Source organism: Botryllus schlosseri, chromosome 13 (assembly GCF_051294905.1).
Source record: "Botryllus schlosseri isolate E-star chromosome 13, Bs_hap1, whole genome shotgun sequence".
NCBI classification, from domain to species: domain Eukaryota; kingdom Metazoa; phylum Chordata; class Ascidiacea; order Stolidobranchia; family Styelidae; genus Botryllus; species Botryllus schlosseri.
In genome coordinates, this window is record NC_137248.1 from 735,357 (window position 1) to 751,199 (window position 15,843).

General features: G+C 39.2%; 3 protein-coding genes and 1 long non-coding RNA gene across 13 annotated transcripts in view; 3 read left to right on the forward strand and 1 right to left on the reverse strand.

Annotated features, from left to right (window-relative positions):
* LOC145453428 (cleavage and polyadenylation specificity factor subunit 5-like) overlaps positions 1-15,086 on the forward strand; it is a 181,578-nt gene extending 166,492 nt beyond the window's left edge. The window contains exons 1-2 of one of the 5 annotated variants that reach the window (XM_080331414.1): positions 5,023-5,174; positions 12,625-14,261. In XM_080331414.1, coding sequence (XP_080187540.1) covers positions 12,639-13,451 — 813 coding nt within the window. In that variant the 5' untranslated portion in view covers positions 5,023-5,174; positions 12,625-12,638 and the 3' untranslated portion in view covers positions 13,452-14,261. The other 4 variants (XM_080331412.1, XM_080331415.1, XM_080331411.1 and 1 more) reach the window with 4 other exon arrangements.
* Positions 1-15,843, forward strand: part of LOC145453438 (histone H2A.V) — a 215,225-nt gene that overhangs the window by 166,830 nt on the left and 32,552 nt on the right. The gene's annotated exons all lie outside the window — the stretch shown is intronic.
* LOC145453424 (carnitine O-palmitoyltransferase 1, liver isoform-like) overlaps positions 1-15,843 on the reverse strand; it is a 76,524-nt gene that overhangs the window by 12,616 nt on the left and 48,065 nt on the right. For 3 of the 5 annotated variants that reach the window (XM_080331407.1, XM_080331404.1, XM_080331408.1), the window contains exons 1-5: positions 3,040-3,249; positions 2,567-2,641; positions 1,834-1,973; positions 1,125-1,287; positions 956-1,057 (exon numbers count right to left, since the gene is read on the reverse strand). In XM_080331407.1, the coding sequence (XP_080187533.1) occupies positions 956-1,057; positions 1,125-1,287; positions 1,834-1,973; positions 2,567-2,641; positions 3,040-3,105 (546 nt within the window). In that variant the 5' untranslated portion in view covers positions 3,106-3,249. Of the gene's footprint in view, positions 1-955; positions 1,058-1,124; positions 1,288-1,833; positions 1,974-2,566; positions 2,642-3,039; positions 3,250-15,843 lie in introns of those variants that run through there. The other 2 variants (XM_080331406.1, XM_080331405.1) reach the window with 2 other exon arrangements.
* Positions 5,183-15,843, forward strand: part of LOC145453444 (uncharacterized) — a 46,319-nt gene continuing 35,658 nt past the window's right edge. The window contains exon 1 of the long non-coding RNA XR_013919766.1: positions 5,183-6,273. This is a non-coding gene — a long non-coding RNA (uncharacterized LOC145453444). The remainder of the gene's footprint in view (positions 6,274-15,843) is intronic.

The following is a 15,843-nucleotide window of genomic DNA, read 5'->3' on the forward strand; positions in this document are numbered from 1 at the left end:
AATAAATTGAACGCAAACGAAGTGATCGAAGCTTACAGCTTACGTTGTCGTAAACTAGTATAGTAAAGAAATTTAATAGCAAAATGACTATTTCTGTTCTCTGTTCCAAACCTCTTGTTTTATTTAAATAGAATTAGAATATAGTTTATATAGTCCTCAACCATTGGCGTAGGTTCGAATTGTATCATATCAATTTGTAAAGGGGTATGTATTGCATCTTATCCATTCGGTTCTCTATTCTCTATTTTGGCTGGTAACTATAACTGAGGCTATGCAATTACTTACGTAGTTTAACAGTGCTACGAATGTGTGAGCGATACAGCCCCTTGCGTGTATATTTAGGTCTATATCCGTTCATCGGTTCAGAATAAATGACTACTCAATATGTATTTGAGACATCTAGCAAAATTCAATGATGTAATCATGCCTCATATTCCGAAAAGGCAACTTGACTTGAATTGTGACTTGACTCGTGACTTGACTTGACTCGACTTGACTCGAGTCACCTCCAAAAATCGAGTGACTTGACTTGACTCGAGTCACCTTCGAAAATCGATTGACTTGACTTGACTCGAGTCAAAATGTGCAATGACTCAAATTGACTCGTGACTCGAAGGTAGTGACTTGATCCCAACACTGTTGGTTTTACGAAGGCGTCAATGGTAAGCAATATGGCTGAGAAAATTGGAGTACCTGATTGATTCCATTCCGACCCGAGTATTAGGCTTCGAGTCAAGTATTCGACTATCACATATTACGATGTCATGATCGCAGGGTTGTAATGACTGGAGCCGCTATTTTTTGTTGACTCGTTGATAAATTAACTCTTAGTGGAAAAGGGCGTGTCATTTCAGTACTCGAGAAAATCTCTCACAACCCGACTCAAGTATTACAATTAATACTAATTCTGATTCAAGTACTCGAATCATTGTGCCCAACCCTAGTAAGCACTTACTCTTTGTAGGGTGTCCTTGATTGACGGAACTGGGAGACGTGGCAACGAGGCCTGGTAGCTGTAGAGTAGCGGGTCTTTACCGCAAAACACCTTTGTGGCGACCTGGACAGGCAATGAACAGGCAACCGTCAACATAGTTTCAAATTAACTCCATAGAAAAAAAACGTACTGCCCAAACTTTGGTGCCCAGTGAAACGCGCCCGCGGGCCTCGAACATCCATCCTTGGTAGCATAGAAGCAGTTTGAGAGAATATCTGATCAGTAGCACCGCCACCAGCCATCCGAAGAGAGAGAGGATGATGGAGGAGAGAAGAAGCAACGGAGTAGAGGGTCTAAATAGTGCAGCCTTCACAAAGATATGTTTGGGATGTAGAAAAATGTTTTACAGCATATATTGCTTAGTACTTAACAGACTTTTGCAAACTGCTGTGTTTTCAAAATTACTACTGGAACTAGAACTACTTACTCACAATTACAACTGAAACAAACGGCCTCGAAAAATCAGAAAATTTCAACACAACTGATACGAATTACTAATTTGCAAATAAGCTAAGAAATATCAGAAACAAAAACGGCATTTCAAAAGGACAGGATTTCAAGTTTGAAATGTCTACATGACTGTTAGTAGTGATGACTCTGAGCTAGCAATGGCTACAAGAACATAACAGAACAGAACACCGGTATCACGATTCAATCCAAATGACAACACGTGATTCCTAGTTGTTCTAAAACAAAGTTTATTAAATGCAGAACTAAAACTACTCACTTTTCAAAATCCGCAACTACAACTAGAACTAGCACTACTCCTAAACTAGTACCTAGTCCACCCTCCACTAACTAGATTGATAGTTGGTACATGTCTATTGTCTGCTACTTACTCATCCGAAATGTATAATGCCAGACTTTCGATGTATCCAAATGAGAGGTCAAAGTCATAAATCGTTGCCAAGGCGACGAGGCCAATCACAATAAACAGGCTTGTGAAGGTTGCCGGGAACACGCCACTCAAGAAACGATTCTAAAAAAGAACAGCCTTGTTCAGTTGAAATGAGGACTCTGTTATTGATTTTTTGATATTGATTGGTCATCCATTTGTTCCAAGTTTGAAACACAAATAAGGATTGTAACAAAAATTACATATAGCAATTGAGGCACTAGTCTAGTATCAGAGAGGGTACACAAGATGTGTTATTTCGCAATTTCTCTCCAGCAATCGCTGTCCAAACACCTTAAAAAGATACACTGATTGCTTCCTCACTTATATTTATCCACACTACAACTATAAGTTCTTGAAGTACCGAGCTTCAATATACAATTGAATAATATATAGCCTACATATTGAAATAAACCCGCACATTTTCAGCTGGCACTCCTCAGGGGTAATCGTCAGCAACTCGTAGAGAATTAGAAAGATCCTATTTGATGATACGACCGTTGATATATAATGTTCTTTCCAATTCTCTATTAGTTGCTGATGACAACCCCTGACGAGTGTCAGTCGAAAACATTCGGGTTTATTTCAATATGAGTATATCATTCAACTAATAACAACCTTAAAATGGCAGCAAAGCCCGTACACGATCAACAAAATAGCCATATGGTACAAATTACCTTGAACCGAGTTGCTCTTTTCCTCCATGAACGGATGCCAGACAAATAAATCGCCCGTAGTGCATCACTAGATATCTGAAAAAAGGAAATCTTATTATTTATAGCATCTGGTATTCAAAATCTCCATAGTGATTAAAAATATTCTGTTCATATTTAGTCAAGGCTCTCAGATCAGTTCAGTATATTAATGATTTCAACGTTTCAAAACGCTACAAGAATGCGATAAGATGAAAATTAACATATGAAAATGATAACGAAAGAGGTGTAGGACAAGATACAATCAACTGGAGTCTAAGTAGGGCCGAATGGTCTTATCAGAATCGGAAATGTGAGGTTTGCATGATTTCCATGCTAAGCCTATAGTTTGTCACTCATCAGACAACCACTATATTTTGTTCAACAGGTTTATTTAGATTTAAATGTATGATGTATTACACGAGCTGAACCACTGAAAGTAGGCTGCCGGTACTTACGTGAAATCGTAGACCATCAGGAGTTACGGTGAATTGAAAAGCCACAGCGGCATGGGCTTCCGCCATCTTCTACCCACCGCGCTCGCAATAGCAGACAAAATTAAATATTTTATTCTAATAACTCCGCAATTTGGCAAGTATACTAATGAATACCGTACGACTAATATAATGAATATGAATATATTTTTCAATTGTACATTGAATTACTGTGCCTTTAAAAACAGAAAAAGCTCTTCTAATCGGATCAGTCTATCCTCTATCGGCGCGACCACTATAGGGGTAGGCTACTGTAGTCATAATTCAAATCCCTATAAATGCAATCGTGTGACGCATATTTCTCAGTTTTCATCGATTTCGGTAGTTTCGTAGGCCTCCAAATGTTGCTAAATTTCTAGCTCATTCTGCTATGGATCAAGTAAATAGAACATGAGGACGTATGTATCCAATGACTTTTCACATTCAATGACATTCCCACGCGACGCCCTACTAGTCATGTTACGTTGGCGCAGAGCTCACATGAAACTCGAAATCGGTTCCTGTGCGTTATCACGTAACGCTGCTAACTTATCAGAATCATTTTATTATTTATCTTATCATTTCAAAACACCACAAGACTGCGATATAATGAAAAGATAATACGGTGTCGAAACGACTTGGATTACTCTTTGGAATCAGGCACCCAGGCCTTGGCGATGTAAATAAGATCAACGCGGTAGAAGACACAAAATATGGAATGAAGTTTGCGAGTGAGTGCCGCTGAAATATCTGTGGCATCCTAGCTCTAAATATTTGTTTTCTTGTAAGCGAAGCGATGGTTACTGTAAATGAAATGCGTAATGTAAACCCGTGCGGTTTGACACCGGCCTAATCTAATATTTGTAGGCCGTAGTAAGAGATTGATTGACTATATTATCATAATCAGCGATTCTATTATTTTCATCCGCTGAAGAAAAATAACACATGTGCGATATACTATTATGAACAAATAGGAGGATGCGGTAACAACCATAGTACATTCTATCAATGTAACATCCACATTGGCCTACTGACTGATGATAAATTTTAATGCCCGATGTATTCAATGTTCGATTTTTATCATTTTGACTGTGCTCTTGGTGTTTTCTTGCTCTTTTCATTCTCTTCCTATTGTATCTGTCCTTAGCCTGGTATTTTTCGTAGGAATATTAACGTCTGGGAGAAGGACGTTAGATAAACCTCCGACAATTCGAAACCAGCTGTAGTAGTTTCGACTCCTTCCATCCATTATTCTTTCACTGTATTTCAATTCTTGTGGTATCTAGAATTGATAAAAATGGTAATAAAACGAAACTGATACTAAATTGGTTTCGATAGCCTATATTTCTACTCTATTCGAATCGCACAATTTCTCTACATGGCACTTCCCGAACTTTTTTGGAAGTTTTTTGATGTATTTCATGGCGAAAATATCTAAGAGGTGCAATAAATCAGTGAAAGAGTCAATTAAAACAGAGGAAAATTAATCAAGTATAATCAAAAGCATGCTTTGTCGCAATTCCTGTTTTCCTGTTCCATCAATGCCTGTTTTGTTTTCGAAATCATGCGCCGTCTGTTTGTTTCGTCGTTCCACTTTCAGGTCGGATAAAGCTGAACAGCGAAAAGTTCTCACTGGTAAAAAAGCGGGTGATGTATTTACAATCACCCATTTGAATAGGACAACGTGCTGGCGTAGTTACCAAAATCTTCGCGCTTTATTGCATTTGTAGTGTTTATTTTGTAACTGATAAAGTTACTAAACATTTAACTGAATGCAATTCCTGCGGTATCTTGAATCGATAGACATGATAATAAAACGATACAGGTTCTTTCACTGTTGTTTTGGCATTATATAGTTCATTACAAGTGTCAGTCAGTTAGCTAGCAATATCTATCAGTACCCCCTTACTGTGCGGAGATTGATTTGAAGGGTGATGGTAATTATAGGATAGAAGACGTGACAGAAACAGATACGAAAGTTGCGACGTAAAGAACACCTTATTTTTAACCCTGCCATTCCAATTGTAACGGTGGACTGAAGTCCAAAGTCCACAATATTAACCTGTACATCGAAGGACGCTACGATGGAGTTTCTGGAAAACAGCGACGGTCCCCGCAAGGTTAAGATTTCTCTTTTTATTTTACGGTGCCCGTAGGATGACGCCATTGTATAAGTAAACAACATTAATTTCTCGGGAGCCCACAGAGATAAACCAGTATGCCAACAGGACTGTGCTGAACGTTCATGAGGTGGTCCTGTATATTGAAAAAGTATACTAGTTAACGGGTGTATCTATTCTGTCGATGTCGACAATCAACATTGTTAACAACATTGGTGCAACTCGGGTAGAATGTAGTTAGTGACATCATTGTCAATTGTTGATATTGGCGGAATTGGTAACTTAGATATACCGGCGCTTCTCGTTTTACGATCATAACAAGGCATGATCGTAAAACGTAGAAGCGCCGTTATACCCTTATCAATTAGTACTTTGATTGATTATGGCAATCATAAGTTGTGTGACCCAGTGTTCGAGTGTTGACCGTTGGGATCAAGTCACTACCTTCGGGTCACGAGTCATTCCGTGTCATTGCACATTTTGACTCGAGTCAAGTCAATCGATTTTCGAAGGAGACTCGAGTCAAGTCAAGTTGCCTTGTCGAAGTATGAGGCATGATTACATCATTGCATTTTGCTAGCTTTCTGATATACAGATTGAGTGGTCATTGATTTTGAACCGATGAACCAATATAGAGTTAAATATACACGCAAGAAGGCGCTGTATCGGTCACATATACGTTGAACTGCTAAACTACGTAAGTAATTGCATAGCCTCAGTTTATAGTTACCAGCCAAAATAGAGAATTGGGAAACGAATTGATAAGATGCAATACATTACCCATTTACAAAATGATATGATAGAATACCAGCCTGCTCCAATGGTTCAGGACTATATAAACTATATTCGAATTCAATTGCAATAAAACAAGAGGTTTGGTTGAGGTAAGAACAAGGAACAGAAATAGACATGTTGCTATTAAATTACTTTACTATACTAGTTTACGACAACGTAAGCTGTAAGCTTCGATCACTTAGTTTGCGGCCAATTTATTTGTGAGAGAACAGTGGAGGCTCAGTAAAACGCGCTATCATTGAATGATTGGTCACTCTCATGGGTTACACCAGCGTTTTGCGAACAATCCGAACATATGGAGACAGTGATTTTGATCGAAACCGATTACTTGATGACTTGAAATTGACTCGTGAATTTTGCTCCGAGTGACGAGTCAATCCACATTTCTGATACGCCAAGTCAAGTCATTTTAGCAAAGGGACTCGAGTCAAGTCAAGTCATACAAAAAAGGTGACTCGAGTAAAGTCATGACTCGAGTCATGCCAACACTGGCGTGACCACCGGCCATCTTTGAAAGCAGTCAATCTAATTCAATTCAACTTGTAGTTGGTCAAAGTTTGTCAAAGTTTCATTATTTTCAACTGGATTCAAGGTACTGTCCAAAAATCACTTTATTGTATAACTATCAATCAGAAGTGGCCAGTAATGAAGTACTTCTATCAATTCTGCTGGAGTACTTGAGTAACTTTTTCCTACTTGTATTCCTTACTCTCATAGTTATGCTTTCAGACTACTTCTTCTTGATAGTTTTCACTGTTTTAGGCAAAACACGGTCCACAATACTTACTTTTCTATTCTAAATTTTCAAATGTACCCGTGTAGAAATTTGTGACGTTACTTCTACTTGAGTGCCGATGAAAGTTTTTCAAGTACGGTATAATGCTGCCTATTCTTTTCTGTTTTATGCAAAATGTGTCTCATTTTCGGAGTACTCGAGTAGGTATGGCTACTCGCACTACTTACTCAAGTGGTTGGTTACAGACTACTTCCACTAATACTCGAGACTGTTCAGTTTTATAGGCAAAACTAGGTGTAGAATATTTACTTTTTTTACTTTGATATCTTTAGTTTTAGGCTACTTGTGTAGAAATTTATGACGTTACTCCCGCTTGACTACTAACGATTTAAAGTTTTTCAACAGTGTAAAGCTACCGATTCATTTCCGTTTCATACCAAACGTATATCTTTTTCCAGCTTACCCAAAAAATAAATCATGTCCACTAGGTGTTAAAATTTGACAAGAAAAAAAAATCAGAAATCCAAGTTTTGAAGAAAGAGGACATGGAATTATAAACGGTCTACATATCACAAATGAGATCTTAACTCAGAAGGCCGGTTTTCATATTCATATTGAAATAAATCCGAATATTTTCGGCTGACACTCGTCAGGGGTCATCGTCAGCTACTAGTAGAGAATTGATTCTAAATAATATTGTATATCAACAATATTGTTTTATCAACCATGTTATTTCGGAATTGGAGAGAAGCGCTTAGCGTCGTGCCAATCGTATGCAGTTTGACACAGAAGAAAAATGAAGGCAATGAATCGAAATATGAGAACGCCTGCAAACGTTGCTATGGCTACATACAACAAGAAATGACTCGGATCGGGTGCCCAGGAATGGTTGTTGGTGTTTCTAAAAATGGAAAAAACGTATGGACGGCCGGATTTGGATATTCAGACATAGAAAACGATGTTCCATGCAAACCAGATTCGGTGATGAGAATCGCAAGTATCAGCAAAAGCATAACTATGACTGCAGTGGGAAAGTTAATAGAGGACGGAAAACTTGATATTTCTAAGCCAATTCAAAAATACGTGCCAAATTTTCCGATTAAAAAATTTGATGGTGAAAACGTCGTGATAACTACAGAAATGTTGTTGTCACACATGAGCGGATTGCGGCATTACCCTAAAAACGAGGATAACAAAACAGACCGTGAATTTTCGGAAATTTATTCAATGAAGCATTATAAAGACATCGCTGAAGCCCTTACTATGTTCAAAGACGACCCCCTTGTTCACAAACCCGGCAAAAAATATCTATACTCGACCTACGGATGGACGCTTGTGAGCGCCGTGGTTGAATCAGCATCGGGAGAGGATTTTGTGAAACACATGCAGAACATGTTTCTTAAATTAGGGATGAAATCGACTTTTGCTGAATCCTCTGAAAAAATAATCTATAACAGATCCCGACATTATGACAGAGACGAGAAAGGACGGCTTGTCAATGTACCCTACGTTGATCTGTCTTATAAATGGGCAGGTGGAGGTTTTGTGTCCAATATCCCAGATTTACTCAAATTTGGTAATGTAATGCTGTACAGTTCACAATGCGAGTCAACTGTAAATGTGAAAGGTTACCTTAAAAGGGAAACCGTAGAAATGATGTGGTCTCCAAAGATACAAACAAGTGAAAAAAGACCTGACAGTTGGTATGGTATGGGTTGGGGCGTGTATCCTAAGATTGATAATATCGGATGTGGCTCGACCCGTGATTTTCAAGTATTGCACACAGGCGGGGCGGTTGGTGCATCGAGTGTGTTGTATATTTGCCCAGTTGACTCATCTGAGTCACAGCCCCCTAATGGTATTGTCGTTGCTCTGATCACTAACTTACAATCAGTGCAACTGACGGATTTAGCAAGAAACATTGCAAAGGAGTTTAAATGTGTGTGATTTTATTGAAGATGTAGCATTGAAGATTTCCGAGTCAATTATGCGATCACATCCGCTATCAAAACATGGACTTTTGGGTGGTGACCACATTAAATTCTAGTCAGCTCTCGCTATTACCAGACCACGATCTGATGTAGGCCTATCAACCTTCCGATATATGCATCCTCATTTTATCGCTTACAGTCCTTTTTATGTGATCATCTATTACTTGCATCCAGTGTGCATGCCTCTTCTTTATATACCCTAGGCTCAGGTGTCTGATTTCAAAGACTACTCCAAGCCGTTTCGACACCGTCCTAACTTTTCATCGCAATCTTGTGGTGTTTTATGGTGTTGATGACCTGATGGTCGTATCGCTGGTCAACATTTCACCGAGTTATTTCCTATTTTGGAAATAAACTTCGGTCTGTCTGTTTTTGAAATAAATTGTTAACTAAAGTAAATCACAAATCACCAGAGGTGGTCAGTAACAATGTACCGTATATACTTCTACTTTTCGAAGTCTTCCAAGTAGATTTTGCCTGCTTGCACTACTTAGGCTACTTCTACCTTACAGTTTTTACTTCATCGGAAATTAATACTTGTACTTGCATAGAAATTTACAACACTACTTGAGCACCACCGATGACCACTTTGATAACCTCAGCAAATCACAAGGGGTTGCTTTCGAATAAAATGATACAAGGCAGTGTTGGGATGACTCGAGTCAACTTTTTAGTATGACTTGACTCTCGAATCATATTGCAAAAATGACTTGACTTGACTTGACTCGGCGCATCAGAAATGTGAATAGACTCGTGACTCAGTCACTGGTCAGTAAGAAGCAGAACGATCAAGTACGCATTGCGAGACTTTTGCTGTCGATCGCCAGTGGCAGTTCTCAGAATTACAATTACATGGTTTAAAATTGAATAGTATATTCATATTAAACCAACCGAAACTCTGTCAACAGAAGGAGTTCGTGTATCACCTGGGAATAGTGCAATGAACGCTCTCTCATTTGAAGTTTCATGCTGGTGACTTCATATTTTGTGATACGATTGTTGATATACAATGTTCTTTCTTATTCTCTACTAGTTCCTGACGATTACCCCTCACGAGTGTCAGCCGAAAATATTCGGGTTTCATTTCAATATGAATATTGAATATACCATTTACTTGTATACTGAAGTTCTGTACCTCCAAGAAGCTCTTCAATTTCATGGTTACTGACAGTAACGTATATAGAGATCTCGAAATCGAAGCCCCTCCATCTGAAACGCCGATATTTCTCAGCTCATTTGCAATTCCGCAATTGCATTCATTACCACATTCATTGCAATAGTATAATTATTCTACTATAATTGGAAGACTTTTGGGGTACCTCTTATCGAGTTATACGATGATGACCGGTGTATGAACTAGACTAGAGTATCTTCCTCCTGATTGAACTCGACCGGTGATGACAATATCGGATGGGTTAGCCCCAGACGCGATTTCGACAATGTAGCAAATAGACTCCTCACAGATGACCACAAACGTCAAGACACAGCATTCTACCATGATCATCATGGTCCCAGATTGTTGGCAAAAATACAGCGTTGAAAGTTAAAATCAGGCAACTAGAAAGACAGGCATAGCTGCAAGAAAGCCTGCACCAGCATCAAGTAGCGAAGGTGAAATTACAGAGAGCTCGTCTACATATTCACAGACAGCTGACACTCCCCACAGCAGTTGCACGATATACATCTCATCATTGAGTCAAATTCTTGACTCTGAAAGCTCCAGTAAACCTAATCAACGATAAAGAGCTGTATGTCAGATTTTTTCAATTCAATTTATGGCTACAATTTTCATCACAGTAGCCTACACCACAAGACTACGATACAATGAAAGGATAGAAAGGCGTCGAAACGACTTGGAGTAGTCTTATTGAAATCAGACACCCGTTGCAGTGGAATTGTCTCTCTTGCCACGCATGTTATTGTTGTGGGAATCGACAGTGTAGTCTCAGTGATTATTGATATCGTATCAATTCAAAAACACCGCAAGGATGTCGTTTAAGTTAAGTTAGCTTAGATTGGAGTCGCTTTTTATCGCGTCTAACACTTGATCTCTGTTCGAACCAAATTTAATCGAGGAATTAGGGTCCTCCCTCAATCATAGCTCAGTTAATCATTAGCAAATTTATCTAATCAATACACCACAAGACTGCGATACAATGAAAAGAGAGAGGTGTTGGAACGACTTGGAAGTTTTTGAAATCATCTCACATGGGCCAAGGTAGATCGCGAGTTCCTATCTAGTAGGGTTATATTTGGGAATCGGAAAAGAAGGACACTTTCACCAAATCAATATCAAATAATATTGAATAAATGATAATAGTTAGTTGACCGAAATTGAACAAACAGCTGATTTTCTAATATCTACTAAAAGATCTAGAAAAATGTCAACCGACCACGAAGTGTGAAAAATGGACCATTTTTTCAGGATTTTCTCCGGTTTTGCAAGTTTGAAAATGTAGAAAAAGTGTCCTCTTTTCAGATTTCCAAAATATGGTAAACCCTAGTGCAGTGTTGAGTCTGTTGACTAAAAAAAGGTCATCACTTTAATTCGACTTCCGAACGACCCGCTCGAACCTATTTAACGTTATTTATGTCGATTTTCAGTCGACTCTGTCCATTATCTGAGTTGTAAAAGCCGTAAAGGAGCACATTTAGGCGTCCTCGGAGGACATTTTCAATTTCCTAAAAAAGGGGGACAATCATCATCATCATTGGTTTATTAGCAATTTTATCAGTTCAATACACCACAAAAAAATGCGATACAATGAAAAGACAGGAAGGTGTCGAAGCGACAAGGAGCAGTCTATGGAATCTGACACCCACCTTGGCCTAGGCGATGTAAAGAGGAGGCATGCACACTGAGTGAAAGTAAAGAAGATAGTATAGAAAAAGAAAGCGACAATAAAATAGGGCGGCATGTCATGGGAAGCGAGATCGATAGGTCAGAAGTCTTGCAAAAAGGAGGACGTATGGCGTATAGATACATCTACCAATATGCTATGCATCTAGTCCAGATGTTAGCAGTCCACTACAGACAATAGTCCGGATGTCTGTGTACGAATTCACACATAGGACCTTGTAGAACCCATTATAATGTGCAAACAAAGCTGCGATGGGAGTCAATTAGTAGAGATCTTAACGCGTAAGCTGAACAGGACACTTTAGTTTTTAATGACCGGGAAAGCTATTATGGCTTTCCATTCTTCTGATGAAATGAAAGTGGACGGTGTGCTGGCCATGCTGCATTTGGTTCAGGGATATACGTATTTCAGCACATTTGCTTTCGCTTGTCAGTTACTATCTTCATTAGATAATACTCACGGACGCATCGATCAAGGATTTAGTATGACTCTCGTCACCTCAGGTGACTCGTGCAATGCCAGGACATCCCATGGAATTGTATATTAGTCAACTCGAATATTCTCTTATTTACTTCTATTAGCAATTTAGGCGGGTCCCCCCGGACTACCACATGCTCAAATAATCATGCAACAATTGTAATGTTTCTCGTGCATTTTCCTCATTTCCTTCGTTTCTGAAAGCAGTGAAACTATAAAGTTTTTGAACCACAGTTCAGCAACTGAAGGTAATAATGCAGAATTATTTGTATGGTTACCATGATTGAGCTCGTCAGCTGTGTGCTGCTCTTCTCTAAAATGCGAATTTAGTATAAAGACGTTGTGAAATGGAATATGACTGTTCTAATTTGGTCATTATCCCAGTCTCAAATATCCATATAGGCCTACTGATCAGGCGTTTTTACTGTAATTAGTATATCATTCATTACTATACATTTGGTCACAAACGCCATGGATGACGATCCTGATATTCATGACAATTAGCATTCGTTTTCTTTTGCTAATAAATAAATAAATTGCTAACTATTATCAATCTGACTGCTTACTGTACCGATTGAATTTATTTGCAGACAAATTGAATAAGATGTCTTTCCAAAAGAAACCCGTTAGGAACAAAGGATTCAGAAAGAGAGTCCGTCGAGAATCCAGCGACGAGGAAGGCGGAACCGGAGAATCCGTGGAGATTGCCAAAGAAATGCAAAAGATCCGTAAAAAGCAAAGTGGATTAACTGCCGTCGCTTTGGCAATTGGTACAGAGTTATCAAATGAAGAACAAATCCTAGCTAGCAGTGATCCATTCAAGTTATCAGCCGGTGGACTTATCGATATGAAGAAAGTGAAAGATAGAAACCGTGATCGAACTTATGAAGATGTCGATCGTGATGTCACAAACCTCGGAACTACATTCTCCGCTGAAACGAATCGTAGAGATGAGGATGCAGAACTCACGACTTTCATAGAAAAGGAAATCCGTAAAAGGAAAGGACTTGATAATGATAGCAATGATGCAACAAAAGGAAATAAAACGGCGGAAGATAAACTTTTTGAGCTCCCGGAACATCTAAAAATCGCAGTCAAAAAGCAGTCTGAAGAAATGCTTTCCAATCAGATGTTGAGCGGAATTCCAGAAATCGATCTCGGGGTTGAAGTTAAAATTAAGAATATCGAGAGGACGGAGGAAGCGAAACAAGACTTGATACGTCGCGAGTATGAACGTAAAACCGCGAAATCGACTGAGTCGTTCGTGCCGTCGAATATGGCGACTAATTTTGTGCAGCCCGTATTCGGGAAAAAGAAGGTTCCTCCTCAAAATGTGGTTGACACAACTAAAAAGGGGAAAGATAAATCGAGTGATGATTACCATTATGACAAATTCAGACGGCAAATCAGAAAATAGCGTCTGGAAATCTCTTTTGTGTATCGTTGTCGATCGGACGGGATTTGTAATGAAATAAGCGAGTTTACTTGTGATGAATATTCACAATTTTGGTTCATAATTTGAAGATATAGTAATTGTGTTTTTCTAAGGCTCAGTATTAAAAATTAGAGTTGCTAATCCTAAATCTTGATGGTCATCAATGAGTACCATTTTTGATATCCAAAGTTGTATCCAAAGCCACACGTACACTATTGACAACTTTTGAGGTTATGGACCGCATACCATATAGTTCACAGAAGTTCTGATGATTCTCAATGGGTAAAGTTATCTAGCCTTATTAAAAATATTTGCACCCAAATCATTGATGCCTTTACGTCTAAATATTTTGATTATCCAATGTCCAAAGTTACCCCTCCCCTGTAACCCTGTTTTACTGGTCGAAGTACTCCAGTACTGCTGCTTACTAGTTTTAAGCATTGTAGGCAAAAGCAAGCCTAGAATACTCACTTTATTACTTGCTTAGAAATCGTTAGTTGTATGTGCATGTGCTCTGGAGACACTTCTACTTAGGACCAACGATTGAAGTTTGCAACTGTTTCTCTGCCGATTCTTTTCTGTTATATGTGTTTTATGACTACTTCCACGCCAGAGTTTTCAGTTTTATCGGCAAAACTAGCCCTATAAAACTTATTTCACCGGGAAATCTTTAGTTGTACTTGCGTAGAGATTTATAACGTTACTTCTACTTGAATTCCAACTATTGAAGATTTTCAGCTGTGTTACGCTGCCGATTCTATTCCGTTTCACACAAAAATTCCTTGTTTTCCAGATTACCTCAAAATAGATAGATCATGTCCACTAGGCGGCAGTCAAGTGGCGGCACTGGCTGGCCACGTTACTCGCAACAACCTTCCTACAACGACGATAACTTGATCGAATCTCTAAAGCGAACGATCAATCTCTACCCTCTCACAAATTACACATTCGGCACAAAAGAGCCTTTATTTGAACGCGACACGACCGTACCGGCCAGATTCCAGAGAATGAGAGAAGAATTTGATAAAACGGGACAACGGCGTTCAGTCGAAGGGGTTTTGATTGTGCATGAACATGGATTACCGCACGTGCTGCTGCTACAATTGGGGGCTACTTTTTTTAAATTACCGGGAGGAGAGCTGCATGGGTCCGAAAGTGAAGTTGATGGGTTAAAAAGGCTCATGACTGAAACGCTGGGTCGTCAAGACGGGATCGTGCAAGATTGGGTCATCGAAGATTGCATCGGAAACTGGTGGAGACCTAATTTCGAACCACCCCTATACCCATACATTCCGGCGCATATTACAAAACCAAAGGAGCATAAGAAGTTATTTTTGGTGCAACTCGGAGAGAAAGCGCTATTTGCAGTTCCGAGAAATTACAAATTGGTGGCGGCACCTCTTTTTGAACTTTACGACAATTCGCCAGGTTATGGTCCTGTCATTTCGAGCTTGCCGCAGTTGCTAAGCCGGTTCAATTTTCTGTACAATTGATAAAATGCTTTCTGTGTGATGTACTTTTACAGAACTGGACGGAACATTTCACTGCCGGAGCTGATTTTTATTGTCGAAAACTTTTGTAATAATACTCTTGGGTCGCTATTGATCATGACAGCAAGCGGGAATTGACGCATTTATTTGACAAACTAGACAGTTTTGGTTGATATTTCTTATCAGGCAACAAAAAAATCAGCAAGACACTTCTGTAATAATACTTGTGACCGTGGGTTGCTATTGGGTATGACCACAGGCAAGAATAGGCGAATTTATTCGACGTACTAGACCAGGGGTTAGTAACAGACGCACCAATTCCAGAGTAATTTTATTGCGTAAAGGCACCGAGTCAGGCTGAGTCTGTAGACAAATTAAAACGGCGCTGCACCAAATCCCAAGGTTGTGATCTCCAGTCAAAAATGTTTCGATCTTCACGAAGTCATCATCGTTCCCTTATTCACAAGTCTGCATTCTGCGTGATAAAATGATGTCACGAAATATCCATAAATACTAAATCGTTCATTTTCTGTGTCTTCACGAAAGAGTGGCGATTAAATTCAGAAGTGATCAGTATCAGTTTTATTATGAATTTCATCGTTTCGATACACCACGAGACTGCGATACAACGAACGGATAGAAAGGTGTCGAAACGATAAAATTACTTTTCTATGAAATTTCCCTAACGTGTTGCGAGGGCCGTACGCGTACTTAACTGGATAAAGGAAGGAACGCGTTCCATCGTATTTACGATGTCTCTATTACTTGGAGGGTTGTTTGAGTTTCTCGCTCTGTCCTGGTCATCTATGACTCGGGTCTTACAGCCTGTCGAACGAACATCATTTCCGTCAATCCAACAATATCAGCCTCAAGGATTACCTTGC